At 44.2% G+C, this 14,916-nt stretch overlaps 1 protein-coding gene across 1 annotated transcript in view; it reads right to left on the reverse strand.

Moving 5' to 3' along the window:
• LOC114628490 (guanylate cyclase 2G) overlaps nt 1-14,916 on the reverse strand; it is a 37,921-nt gene continuing 23,005 nt past the window's right edge. Inside the window, exons 15-22 of the mRNA XM_028776375.1 lie at nt 13,096-13,251; nt 8,800-8,977; nt 6,696-6,836; nt 4,560-4,752; nt 2,897-3,071; nt 1,863-1,961; nt 785-876; nt 1-105 (exon numbers count right to left, since the gene is read on the reverse strand). Coding sequence (XP_028632208.1) covers nt 1-105; nt 785-876; nt 1,863-1,961; nt 2,897-3,071; nt 4,560-4,752; nt 6,696-6,836; nt 8,800-8,977; nt 13,096-13,251 — 1,139 coding nt within the window. The remainder of the gene's footprint in view (nt 106-784; nt 877-1,862; nt 1,962-2,896; nt 3,072-4,559; nt 4,753-6,695; nt 6,837-8,799; nt 8,978-13,095; nt 13,252-14,916) is intronic.

A 14,916-nucleotide genomic window follows, 5' to 3' on the forward strand; every position in this document is an offset into this window, starting at 1 on the left:
TCACAATATCTCAGGAACTTTAGCTTCCTCCTCAGTAAACTCAGGGAGCGGGACAGTGAAGCCATCTTTGCCTTTCAGCCAGAAGGTTGTCTGTTCTCCCTTGCCCTGTGGGAAGGGAAGGAAGTGTCAAGTGAGCAAGAGAAGAGTAGCTGACAGGGAAACCTGGCTGGGTCTGGCTTGCTTGAATAGGCAGCAGGACCCATCTCTTTTAGAGAAATAGGTCTTTATATATGAAATCCTGGTGACTACATGGACCATCAGCCATGTTCTTCTGTGGAAAGGCATACAAAGAATAAAGTTCATTGCCCCTCCCCCCAGATTTTAAAGTATAATAAAATCTGGATTTTGAGTGACTTGGGGACTGAGGAAAGCACCTCACACATAAGTGTACATAGAGTCTGGATGGTCTGCATTGCTTCCATGCCTGTCTCCACATGCACAGCTAAGTCCTCTGGTGAGACCAGAAACAGGGACAGGACATCATCCCAAGAAGTTCTGCAATGCCGCTGTCCAGAGGTCCTCTATCTATCTGCTGGAGGGCACTGTGTACCTGCACCAGAGAGTTGTTGTCACTCTCTTCTCACTAGATTCCTTTTTCAAGGCCCCCACCTTTGGCAGTCCTGGGGAATGAACCTAGCTCCTCATACTTGCTAGGTAGGCAAGCACCCCCTACTGAGCTACAACCCAAACCCTTCCTTTTCTATGTGTCCATCCCTACCCAGACAGCCAGTGTCTATCAAGGACACAGACTGGGGAGGTGAGAAAGGGTTCAACCTGGCCTTACCTTGACTGAAATGGTGCCTCTCTTTTGCAGATGGTACCCTCCTGCTGCCAGAAGAGCTCCTGCAGTGCTCTGGGAAACATGAATCCGGAGAGCTGCCAGAAACCAGACATTGGCTAGTCACCATCTTGTCATTGGGAGAGTCGGTGGGCGGGGGCTTCTTTAGAGAAGGGACCAACATTACTTCAATCTTTGTTTTCTATAACTTCTCGTGAAACAAAGCACATAGCTGAGCATCCTGATCATCGTAATCCCAGCCCATGGGAAGCAGAGGCTGGGGGATCTGGAGTTCAAGACCAGTTTTAACTACATCATGAGTTCCAGGCTAGCCTGAGATTTAGTCAGACCCTTTTAGATAGGTAATAGGTGGGTAAGTAAGTAGGTAGGTAGATCCATAGACAGACAGACAGACAGACAGACAGACAGACAGACAGACAGACAAATTTAAAGTAAAAATTATACCCCGTGTCTGGGACACATAGGTTAGGAACACAGAGAACCAGCTCATTCTGCAAGTTGATGACCCCCATGAATGGAGGCTCACTGGGCTTCTTCAACTTCCTGGAACGAGCTGAAGACTTACTACTAAAAATGTTACCATAACCAAAGGTTCAAGTAGAAACAGTTTTGGAGCCCGCCTAAGCAGCCAGCTTTCTTCTTTACTGTAAACCTGAGAGCTCACAAGTCACCCAGCCCAGTCAGTCAGGAAACTTCAGCTTCGGTGGGACCTTGGCTCGAAAAACAAGATGAATAATAAGGTGGAGAGCTATAGAGAAAATATGTGTATATATATATATATATATATATATATATATATATATATATAGAGAGAGAGAGAGAGAGAGAGAGAGAGAAGGAAAGAAAAAACATGTGTTTACGTAGCTCCCCTGTACACACAAAGGAAAAGCATCTCTGTCTACACAGCTGGGGCTCAGGTTGACTCCTGGGAATAATGATTTTATCCTCCAGATGGAAAACGAGACAAAATGCAAATGAGTCTTCTAAAAATACCCACTGATCAAAGATAGAGGACTAGGAGACAGGGATAGTGTGCTTGCAGCGTGCTGCAAATGATACCCACGCAAACTGCTGCTTTCCATTCTGGATGCCATGTTCACAGTGTCTCCGAACAGACAGTATCTGGGCATGGTGATTCCCACCACACCGGCCACCACAGGACCTAAGGAGGGAACAATGGAAGGGTCTAACTGCCTGCTTTTTTCAAGGCTGGACTGCACACAAGTCATCAAATCCACAGTGGATGTTAATTCAACAAGTATTTATTTAAGTAACCCCTGGATCAATGCTTGACATTATGGATAGTTGAGTGCCTGCAAAGCATCTTTGGACCATGAGCGCTTCTCGTAGAAATCAAGTCACACCTTAACCACATTAGTCACGAGGTGCAGATGTATACAAAGCCCACAGCAGCACAAACTTGAGGGATTACTTCTGATTGGAGAACAGGTCTGCTTTCGATTGGACAGTAGGATCATGGCTACATAATTTGGGTGGGGGTGGGGAACCTCATGCAAAAGGAAACCATGAAGCATTTTCTCAAAAGGGTATCAAGACATGAGCCTGGACCTACAGTGAGGCTGAGACAGGAAGCCAACCCCAGCTGTGTTGCAAGATTTCATCAATATTTTTTTAAAGTAATAAATAATACTAAACCAAGTAGGACTCACTCGTCTGCAGGTCATAAGCCCATTAGTTTGACAGAGAGAGAGAGAGAGAGAGAGAGAGAGAGAGAGGAAGAAGAAGGAGGAGGAGGAGGAGGAGGGAGAGAGGGAGAGAGAGAGAGAGAGAGAGAGAGAGAGAGAGAGAGAGAGAGAGAGAAAACCAAAGGGACACCAAAAGGGACGCATGAAGAAAATGTAGCCCAGCATGGCTCCCATGCTCTGCCTGCCTCGGGTTTTAAAGCAGCTCAGACGTTCCGTGCATCTTCATTTGCAGAAAGCTGCTCAGCTGACTGGAAGTATATACAAGTTCTGTGGTCCCTTGGCCCTATAATCATTTAATGACTGTTCCTGAAAGCCTCAGACACATGGCTCAAGCCCAGAGCCGCTGTAGTCAGGCATGGACGCTCTGTCACTGGCCACCAGTTCGGCCTACCTGTGTGGAGGCCTATCCGAAGCTTGAGTCTCTCCTCAGGCATGTGACCGATCTGGAAGTGGGTGGTGACACTGAGTAAGTGCAAGGACATGGTGGCAATCTCATCCGCATGTTGAGCTCCATTTCGGATGGGAAGCCCACTGGCCACCATGTAGGCATCTCCGATGGTTTCAACCTGGAAACGATACAACACAGCGTGCTTAGGTTTCCGTGAGGGAGGCACCAAGCAAAGGAGGAAATGGGGTTAGACAAGAGGATCCCCCTTCTCAGTCTCGCTCCTGAGCCTCACACTGCAGAGCTATCAACTCCTTGATCTTTTCTCTGCCCAAATCCAGCATTTCTTGTGTCTGTTCTTGCTCAGATTCTTCCACAAACATTCTTTCTCCCCACATTGTTTGCAACTCTGAGACCTGATAACCCTGGTTCATATTTCCCCAATCCAAGGTCAGAACCAGTTAGACAGCAGCCACTTATAAGTCAGGTAAATCCTGAAGGATCACGTGGCTCCCTCAAATGGAGTCCATATTAGCCAACTCAAGATGTCTTCATGCCACACAAGGATGTAAAAAACGCTTACACTGGTCAATGAATTCACTCACACACATATAGACATTTGTATCACTTGTGCCCCTCTATACCCGCTCTCTTAATAAGACCAAAGTCCTTACTGGCATAGAAGTAACTGATTCCTAGAAGCCCAAGGCTTCAAGCTTTTGCCGACACAGTTGTATCTAGTAGAACACAAAGATGATATGGGAAGGCACTATATTAGTGAGGTAGTGGGACCCAAAAATTACAAAAGTCAATTACTCAACAAGTCTAACTTGGTCCAAGATCGCTTTTCCTCTCCTGAGAACAACCTTCACAAATACAAAGCAGGTGTAATACCCATGCCAAGTAACCCTGGGGAGAGAGAGCGAGGAGAAAAATTCCAGGGGACACTGTCCTAGGCAGAACAGGAGTGGAGATGAGCTCTTAAAGGCACATTGTGCCATCTTTTCACCCTTGAATACTTGTCACTTATGGAGAATACTAGAGGAAGCCCACTGAGTGTCTGTCACTCAGGGACATGGCCACACTGACCTTCAAACCTTGTCAGTCCCAGGACATAGGTAGAGGTAGAGGCAAAGGCATGGCATCATGGGAAAGTTGTGTACAGTTGGGAACAGTTGAGGCTACCTAGCAGGCGTGTGGATGCACACAGTACACATAGTACTTCCCTAACCATGGTCTGACCCTCCCCACAAAGAGGTCTAACAACCCACAGAGCAGCATTAGTATCTCCACACACACAAAGTCACATCGTCACCACTTTTCCTGTCCTCCTCCATCTCCCTCTCACTCTGGGGGGCCATGTCTATATGTCCCCTTGAGTAACACCATATAGGCCATACCTGCCATCTCTCCCTTAGCAAGCATCATACCAACAAAAATGAGAGCCATGGAGGATCTAAAGGTAGCAGCTTTGAGCTTCCCAGGATCTGAAAGACACACACTCGGTACTGGCCAATGCCTCCTTTCAAACATGTTTTCTGTGAGATTAAAATAACGAATGGAGAATGGATATTCATAGAGGCCAGGAAGCCTCAGTTGTTATTCCTCAGCCTCTGTCCACCTTGGGGAGTCTGTACGCATCACAGCCCAGTGAATCTCTTCCACTCACCTTGTATACGTCATGGGTCTGTATCGTGTGATCAAACAAGCTGTACAGGTCGTTGAGAAGCTTCACCACTTGCAAGGGAGAGCTGAGGGAGCACAGTTTTGTGAATCCCACGATGTCAGAGAAGAAGATGGTGACAGACTCAAAATGTTCTGGCTCTACAGACTTTCCAGCTATTAGCTGTTCTCCAACGAAGCTGAAATCAGAGAAAGGGTGAGTCTTAACAAATTCCTGCTTGCTTCTGCTTCCTCGGATCTTGGCTTTGGTGGGCCAGGCTTTTACTTATTGAACTTGCTGTCTAGAGGGACTTTGTGACATGCATTTATTCACTTGTGTTTTCTTTACAGAGATTTTTTAAGTGGGTAGCTATAACCTGCAGGAGAGGGTAGAGATCGGGAACAGGTCACATAAATGGCTTTGTTAAAAATAGTCTCCCACGGCAGACTAGATCTTGTCATTTTCCAATGCAGCATGAAAGACTATACTCTATCTCTCTTCAAGTAATCTTTGAGATTCCAGGGAGGGGAGGAAATGTTCTGTTGTGTGGAGCTATAATGTAAATGTGTTTGTTTAAAAACCAGACGAGGCAAGTGAGTGATTTATCGGTCCTATGGGACTAAGGCTGATTCTCCCCTTCAGACTCCAAATGCTTCTTTCCCAAGGACAGAAATGGGGGACTCTGTTTCTCACTAGTAAATTTACATGAGATTTGTCCCTCGTTCTGTGTAGCCTCATTAACATGATACATATTCTAGTTACCAGCCATGGCATAAGATTCGGTGAGCTGAAATGATCCACCATTTGATGTGAGTCCATCCAAAAAGATGTCCGTGTTCTGGATGGGTGGCGTTTGTATCGGTTACACTAACTTTCACTTACAATATGTATTCTAAAATACCTCTGAGAAATAGTTTTAAAAGATTAAAAATGAAAAGTTGCCTAAGATGCAACAGCTTTTATAGTAAATGTACATTTATAAATAAAAGACTCAAATCGAAAAAAAAAACAGTTTCTCACTGAAAACATCTCATTTCTTCTAGTACAGGTATAGTTTTGTGGTAAAGATTTGGTGTGCAGTGTGAGAATGAATGCAACAGCTCACAATCCACAGACCAATAGTTCAGCCAACTGTCCTCTTCTTACGGTGTATTCCACCCCCTGTGCTCTGGAGCAGCGGTTCTCAACCTTCCTTATGCCGAGACAGTTTAATAGGGCTCCTTGAGTTGTGGGAACCCCGACCATAAAAATTATTTTCATTTCTATTTCACACCTATAATTTTGGTACTGTTACAAATCGTAATATAAATACTTTTAGAGACAGAAGTTTGACAAAGGGGTCCCAGCCCACAGGTTGAGAACCGCTGCTCTAGAAAGATCTGTGCCGTTAATCTCAGCACTCAGGAGGCAGAGGCAGGTGGATCTCTGTGAGTTCAAAGACAAACTTGTTTGCACAGTAAGTTCCAGGACAGCCAGTGTTATATATTGAGACCTGTCTCAAAATAAATAAATAAATAAATAAATAAATAAATAAATATTCTCCACTCCCACTCTTTGGGTTGGAATGCAAATGTACAAGCATTTCAAAGGTAAATGCTTCTATCTGGAAAGAACCAAAGTCGAAGCATTTTTTTTTTTTTAAGTTGATGCCATGGGCACATAACTAGGCAAAGGTTTCAGAGGCAAATGCAGTGTGTGTTAGTGGCAAGACATGAAGCTAGCCTGCCATCTAGTGGCTACATCCTGTTGCTGCAATCGCCACTTTCCACGTAAGCCACACTTTCATTTTCTGTGGTTCGGGAAAGTCTGCCTGTATTTTCAATAGCAAGTGGATCAACTTGCCAACTTTTGCACATACATACATATGCACACACATACATACATTCATACATACATACATACACACCTACATACATACATACATACATACATACATGCATACATACATATACATGTGCATATACATATATCCCTTCCTCAATCCCTCCCTCCACTTCTCCCCCTGCTTGCCCCCCTTTTACAAGTCTTGATACTCTCTTAGACAAAAAAATTGGAAATATTTCTCCTGCTTGGAGCCACTAAGATGGAGTGACTCGTCTTTCTCCAGTTGTTTTTTGCCTGCCCACCGTTGCTCTTGAATACCTTGGCAGCATGGTGGACAGGAGTTTCTCCACCTTCCTTTTCTCTGCCAGCAGCTGGCAGGTCCGCTCCTCCACTGCTTCCTCCAGGTGATTGGCGTACATTTCCAGCTTGCCCATCATGCTCTCCAAGATGCTCACCCGGCTTTAAAAAAAACATAGATATTAGCATCCTCTCCCAGGAACCACAGGACCACAGTGGATACACAACTCCCAAATACATATCTCAGAAAGACATCTCTTGTCCTTAGGATGTGCTACTGAAGGACTGCTCATGGCATCAGTGAGTCCCCGGCCCTGAGCTGAAGCTGTGCCCTTTGTTCCTCTGAGTCTCAGTTTACTCATCTGAAAAATGTACCTTGTGTGTGGTTTTCGGGGATTTCCCGGGAGCTAATATGGATAAACCGCCTAGGGCTGAGCCTTGCAGCTTTGGTGGTTCATTGTTACTTCCCAACATGCTCCTTCCCATGGTTACAACCAAGTCAAAAGGTACAGATTACAGAATGGGCATTTTTCAGATTGTCCAACATGAGATCATGTTTAGATTCCATAGGACTCCATTCCAGAAATGTCCCCATGAAATCGCTTAAATCCCTCACCTTTTAGATGAGAAGACAAAGATTCAGAGAGGAAATAAGTTTGTCTTAATGCTGGGACCATATTGTCTGAGGAAAAATTCAAGGACATATCTACCAATCTAAGATACATTATGTTAGTTGGCAAAGTATGCATATTTTGAAACATATTTTATACCATTAGTACCAATATTTCATGTACATTAAAATAATATGAAAATTAGCAATTAAATAAAACTGTTGTGACTTGGAAAAGAACACAGGCTTATCGTGCTGACAATGCCAAGTTAAATAAGCAAATTAGAAGTAGACACTTTCAAAGTAAGGTTCTTTCTGCCTCCTCGAGCTAAAATTAAACATTTAATATGTATTAAAAACTATAGCATCAGGCCAGGAGTGGCAACATAGACCTTTAATCCCAGCACTGGGGACGTAAAGGCAGGCGAGTTTGAGTAAGTTTAAGACAAGCTTGGTCTAAATAGGGAGATTCTAGGGAGTTTCAAGCCAGACAGAGCTACATAGTAACAATGTATCTCAAAAAAAAAAAAAAAGATACTATTATGGGCGTGGAAAGAGGCTTGGTTAATGGTGCTTTCCGCTTGGTTGACAGCAGCCACAAGGCAACTTACAAACACCTGCAACTCCAGTTCTAGGGAATCTGACACCAACTTCTGGTATCTACTGACACGCATACACATAAATAAATACTTTTTTAGGTGATACTATCAGTGTGGTGTGTAGGAAGCTGGTATTGAAAAGGGGATTTGAGAGGTAGGCTCAATAACCAACTATCAGGTTGGAGTTAGCTCAGTGGTACGCCCTTGCCTAGCACACGCAAGGCCCTGAAGAAGAAAACAAATGAACAATAAGCTAAAGTTGCTAAGTGATTTCTATCATATAGTCCAACACCAAATTATTAGTTACGACTCTTAGAATAATAATTTGAAAAATATACTAAGGCATTGCCAAAATGGCCTGGGAAAAAGCCTTGACTGACAAGAGATGTCTGAATGGGCCCAGAGGGCAGTGGCATTGCTAATGTCTGCTCCACGTTCACAAAATAGATTGAAGACTCTAGCACTCCACCTGAGCCAGCATGGAGAACTCTGCATATGGGGGACATTAAGTGGAAACATGATGACAGGAGAGGAGGACAGAGAAGAGGGGAAGAAAGATAAGAGTCAGGAGAGGAGGAGAGAGAAGAGGAGAAGATGGGTAAGACCCAGGAGAGGAGGAGAGAGAAGAGGGGCAGGGAAGGAAAGGAATGGAAAGAAGGGAAGAGAGGAGAGAAAAGCCCTACAGACTGTTACAACAACATAAATGAACATGAGTACATCCTACTAAGTAGAGGGAGCTGGCCTGAAAGGGGGTGTATGCGCATGATCTGGTAATAAGGTCTAGAAAAGCAAAATTCTAGCCTGGGTGTGGCTGAGAGTTTTGGAGAGAGTTGTATAGGTCACAGACATAATATTATTTTCCAATTCTCAATGACTGCATGATGAGAAGGAAGAACCTACAGCACATTTAACTTACCCTCTGGGACTGGCTTCCCTTAACATCTTCTTGATAGAAGGAAAGGTGGGCCTTTGCTCTGGAGATTCAGCCCAACATGCCCTCACCAGGGCCACAATCCTTTCATCACCCTTATTCTCTAACAGGGACGGCCGAAGTGGAATGGGTGCCCGGGGGTCTTTGATGCAACTGATGATTTCTGAAACCCATTTGGGGTTTGGATAAACAAGTTAGATAGTCTTGACGCTCAAGATACAACTGTCTAAATGGTGATGGCATTCTCCAGTTTAAAAACAAAGATAAACAATATATTTGAATTCCGGGATAATCTAGATGTGCATAGATGTTCTAGATCCTTCTAGAAAATTAAAGAGTCCAGTGGAAATGTAGACACGACCTCTGACCCATCAGTCTCCAAACAGGGGCTTTGGAAATATACCCTTTGTGAGTGATCTCACAAATGGAGAGGCGTGTGGTACCCAACTCTCCATAGTGTGCTTCATGTAACTTTGTATCCTATGCTTCATAAAAAGTGATTTTCATGAATAAATGCTACTGTCTCCCTATCTGCCCAGTTATATAAACCTGCTTCCTTTCACTTCTCTGTTGGCTTCTAGCAGCGTTTGTTAAGGATTCCATCCCCTTTAAAAATAAGTATTTTGAGAGTAATGTATACATATTTTAATATAAAACACTATGTTGCAGAATATAAATAAACAACAAACGCATGCTACTAAGAAAAGAGAGTCATGAAAGGGTGTGTGTGCATGATCTGGTAATCAGGTCTAGAAAAGCAAAATTCTAGTCCAGATGTGGCTGAGAGTTTTGGAGAGGGTTAAGTAGTTAAATGTTCTGTTTGACAGTATAGTGATGGGCGCACAGGCACTGACTATTTGGTAATACCTAGGGAAGCTCATAGTACAGTCATGTTTAAGAAATAAATACATTGCTTTGTAAAAATACATCAATCAGGACATGAGAGAAGCTGAAAAATGGGATTCAGGACATAAAGAAGGAGTCTAATGGTCCTATGTGTAAGTGACTTTGCTAAAAACAGGGCGGGAGAAAGTGGGGAACCTCCATAAGGCCTGAAATAAGGCAAGAAGACAAAAGGAGCTACCGGCAATTCTTCCTTTCTCAGCTACTATGTTGCAGTTACTTCTCCGGTGGTCCTGTTAAGAGGCTCTGGGTTCAGTGAGAAAGGCTCCTTTGATGGTTAAGTTGGAGAGCCAGAGACCATGATGAGATCAAGTTGGCCGTGTCATTATGAACTCAGGCTTAGCTTAATAGAGATGCAGATGTGTGCCTGTATCTTGTATGTTCAAATATGGGTTATTATATACATTTATATCCTCACCTACCAAATAGGGGCTAGAAGCCATACTCCAGTAGAAAAGGCGTACATACTGTCTAAGTATCACTATCTAAAGAATGAAGCCAGGGCTGCTTAGAGAACGGCCTGCTTCTTGTACTGAGTGGGGATGTGTGGTACTGTGTAAGGGATGTGGAGTACTGAGTGGGGGTGTGAAGTACTAAGTAGGGTGTAGTACTGAGTGGGGGTGTAGTACTGAGTGGAGGTGTAGTACTGAGTGGGGGTATAGTGACTTCCTTCCAACCTGGAAGGATAAAATCAAAAAGTCTACAGCGGAGTCTCTCTCTCTCTCTCTCTCTCTCTCTCTCTCTCTCTCTCTCTCTCTCCCGCCCCCCCCCCCTCTCTCCCTCCCTCCCCCCCCCATCACTAAAATTAGCCTTGACTTGGACTGGCATGTTCACAGTTGCATCATTAAGAACAGGCAGTGTCACAGAAGTGACAATTCACATCAACAAGCTTGTTCCCCGGCACACATAACCCCAGAACAGCCATGAGAAAAAGGAAACGTCAGACATTCCAAATGAGAAGCAATCTGCACAGCTTCTGACCAGCGGCTGAGGAGATGGCTCCCTGGGTAAAGCGTTTGCCATGAATTCCCAGAATCTGTGTAAATTACTGATGGGTGTGGTGACCTATAATACCAGCTCTTGCAAAGTAGTGACAGGGACTTTCCCAAGCAAGCTCCTTAGGCAGGACAGCCATAAAGGCGAGCTCTGGGTTCTGTGAGAGACCCTGCCCTGATGTACAAGTTGGGGAGCTATAGATAGCACCTCCGTCTTCCACACAAGCATACACAGGCATGTGCACCCACACACACATGCACAAATACACAGGCAAACACACATAGATATAAACACAGATCATATAGATGTTAAACAAGTCTGATCAGTACTCCTCAAAAATTTCAAGGTCATAAGTTGGGGGGCAGAGGAATTGTGCTAATGACCCATATGAAAGAAACTAAACACAATGTGACATCTAAGCAGAAGGCTGAGACAGAAGAAACTAAGGCAATCTAAATGAAGTATGGCCTAATATGACACAAATCATGCTTACAAACTATACATAGCTGGCTTCGTGGTGCCCTCCTGAAATCCCAGGCCTGAGGAGGCTGAGGCAAGAGGATCACTTCGAGTTGGAGGGCAGCCTGGTATGCATAGTGAGTTCCAAGCCAGCTAAAGTGGCACAGTGAGATTCTGTCTAAAGCAAAACAGAACTGCGTGTGAGCTTTGCCTTGGAGTATACATGTGAATGTCTAAAATGCGTTCTGAAACAACTCCTTAAAAATGTACTTTTAAACAATTGTGTTTTGCATTCCAAAGTAAAACTCACACATCGAGGATGGCAATGGCCTCAGAAGGGGAAAGAGAAGATGACACGGCTTTCTGCTGCCCTGGATTTAGCTCTAAGGACTTCCTTAGAGAGTTCATCAGATATAATGAACCTTGAGAGTACCTCTGGGAGGTGGAGTTGCTAGCTAGCAACATGTACGTGACATTTCCACGCAATCATTTCTACATGGCATTAGCTACTTTGAAGCATTTACTGGTTGTCTTTGGCAAACAGGCAGGACACTGGCCTGGGGTGGGGGAGGTTGAGTAAATACTTCTGGTCCGGCCTGTTCCCATATTTCCCATGTTTGGAGAAGGGCTTAAAACAGTACTCCAGAGCTATTTTAGCTACCGGCCCAAAGACAATGAGACCAAGTCCAGTTCGTCTCAAATGTGCCTTAGCAGGGACTCTATTGGAGGTGTACAATCTCAAGCCTCCTGCAGACCTGCTGAACCAGAAACCTGAGCCAGAGAAGGGGAGAACAGTAATTCTGTATTTCAGTGAGCTTCCAGGTTATTCCACCACCCAATAGAGTGTGCGAGCCACTGGGCTGCTATGCACAAGTACCTGGGTTTATTTGTAAAAAAGCATGAGAAGCAAATAGAAGTGTATTTGTCCGTAACATCCAAGTACACACACTATTCTTCCTAGCTACACTATTGTGGAGACACAGGCCCATGTGACCAGCCTACAGTTGTTACAGTGAGAGGCATGTTGACTGTCTCAGAATGTAGTGGCCAAGCGCAAACAAGACTCGGGCAGTTTCTCCCTGGGCTCAGGTGAGGGGGTGTGGCGGTGTGCATCGGCTTGGTTCCAAATTCAGGAGTGCCTGGCTAGATCTTGGTTTCATTTAGCTCTAAAGGATTTACTTTAAAAGCTTTAGTTCAGGGGTGTTAAACAAAGGTGCTTAACGTACTCTTTTAAGGAATTGTTCCAGAATACATTTTAGGCATTAAAATATAAACACTGTAAATGGAAATTCCAGCTCCAATGTAGAAACTGGAGTGTGGTAGTTTGAGTATGCTGGGCCCAGGGACTGGCACTGTAAGGGATGTGGCCTTATTGGAGGAGGTGTGGCCTTGTTGGAAGAAGTTTGTCAGTGAGGGAGTGGGCTTTGGGACCCTCCTCCTAGCTTCTTGAAGCCAGTCTTCTCCTGTTTGTCTTCAGAACAAGATGTAAAACTCTCAGCTCTTCCTCCGGCACTGTGTTTGCCTAGATCCTGCCATGCTTCCTGCCATGATAATAATGGACTGAACCTCTGAACCTGTAGGACAACCCCAATTAAATGTTGTCCCTTGTAAAAGTTGCCTTGTTCATTGTGTGTCTTCTCAGCAAAGGAAACCCTAACTAAGACACTGGAGTCTGGTTTAAAAGAAACCGCCTACATTCACAGAAGCTTCTGGCTTCATCAGAGGATGATAGTCTAAAAACCTAACTTTTTTGTTGTGTTTTTTGCACAACTTGGAGTGAGTGTGCACACCCATGGGTGTGTATGTGTGTGAGTGTGCGTGTGTGGGTTGCCGTCCTCAAAATCTCTTATTTCTTTCCCACCATGTCCCTCCAATCCCTCCCCACACAAGCCCCTTAGCCCCGTGAGCATACTCCAGCTTTACCCTCTGGAGCTGCCTCAAGGTCATCAAAGGGTCCATGGGCCTGCTGATGAATCAAGTCCCTCATGAGAATGGCAAAGCTGTAAACATCTCCCTGCGGGGTGCCAGACCAGGGCAGCTCCTGAACCCGCAACAGCTCTGGGGCTGTCCAGTAGAGCTCTGTAAAACAATGGGGTACCGGTTTAAAGCAAAGTTACCTCTAACCCCTTTCATGCTGGGGGAGGTACAGAGGGCAGAGCATCCTGAGAAGTTGGCGCTGTGAGAGTCTACCTGGGAAAGCTTGTAATGTCCATAAGAAGGAACATAGAGAAAATCACCAAGGAGGATGCTCTCCAACAAGTTCATGGTTTACCCAGTGCCATAGTAAAATAGTTATTTCTATTTATTAATTGATAAGCTTATATGCAAATCTAATAATTGGTTAAAATACATTTTTTTATATTTTTGAAATCAGTAAATGTTTCATTTGTTTGCCTACTGTGCATAATTATACACCCGGAGTCAAATATATATAATATTATATATATATATATATATATATATATATATACACGTATATACGTATATACGTATATACATATATATATGTATGTATATATATATATATGGGGGCATGTATATGTATATTGAAAAGGGATCATGTAAAAATAAATTAAGGCCTGACCTGGGAGACAGCACACTCTTGTTCTCAGCTAGCTTTAGAAGACCTGTGTGCTAGTTAGTCCTATGTCAGCTTGACCCAGGTTAGAGTTATCCAAAAGGAGGAAACCTCAATAGAGAAAACACCTCCAGGACTGGAGAGATGGCTCAGCAGTTAAGAGCACTGACTGCTCTTCCAGAGGTCCTGACTTCAATACTCAGCAACCACGTGGTGGCCCACAACCATCTGTAATGGGAATCGATGCCCTCTTCTGGTGTGTCTGAAGACAGCGACAGTGTACTCACATATATGAAATAAATAAATAAATCTTTAAAAAGATAAAGAAAGAAAGTGAGAAAGAAAGAAAGACACCTCCATAAGATTTGGCTGTAGAGCATTTTCTTAATTAACAGTTGATGATATAGAGCAAAATTATGAGTTAATAATAGAGGGCACATCCCATTGTGGGCAGGGCCACACCTGGGCAGGCGGTTCTGAGTTCTATAAGAAAGCAGGCTAAGAAAACCATGGGGAGCAAGCCAGTCAGCAGCACTCCTCCATGGCTTCTGCATCAGCTCCTGCCTCCAGCTTCCTGCCTCATTTGAGTTCCTGTCTTGACTTCCTTGGATAATGAACAGTGATGCAGAAGCGTAAACTGAAGAAACCCTTTCCTGCCCAAGTTGCTTTTGTTCACGGTGTTTCTTCAATGCAATGGTGGCCCTAAGGAGGATAGCCTGGCAGATCTCACCATCTACACTGAGAACATGGAATGAAACAAGAAGGGACATAGGGACAAAAGAGAAGAGCAATCATGGCTTCAGTGGCCTGATTAAATGAGAACCAGTCTCCTAACACAGACCTTTCACCAGCGGTTCTCAACCTTCCCAATGCTGCCTTTAATACAGCTCCTCATGCTGTGAGGACCCCAACCATAACATTACTTTCATTGCTATTTCCTAACTGTAATTTTGCTACTGTTATGAATCGTCATGTAAATATTTTTGAGGACGGGGGTTGCCAAAGGGGTCGTGACCCAAAGGTTGAGAAAGACAGATTCATGCCACCCCCATGGTGATTTATTCCCTCGCTCTCTCTACAGATGAACTAAACAACTTTGTGCCATCAGCTGGGAAGGAAAAACTACCCATGGATTCCCATGCAAGTGGGACCATTTAGCCCACAGC

The sequence above is a fragment of the Grammomys surdaster genome, unplaced genomic scaffold (assembly GCF_004785775.1).
Source record: "Grammomys surdaster isolate TR1022 unplaced genomic scaffold, NIH_TR_1.0 66, whole genome shotgun sequence".
Lineage (NCBI taxonomy): Eukaryota > Metazoa > Chordata > Mammalia > Rodentia > Muridae > Grammomys > Grammomys surdaster.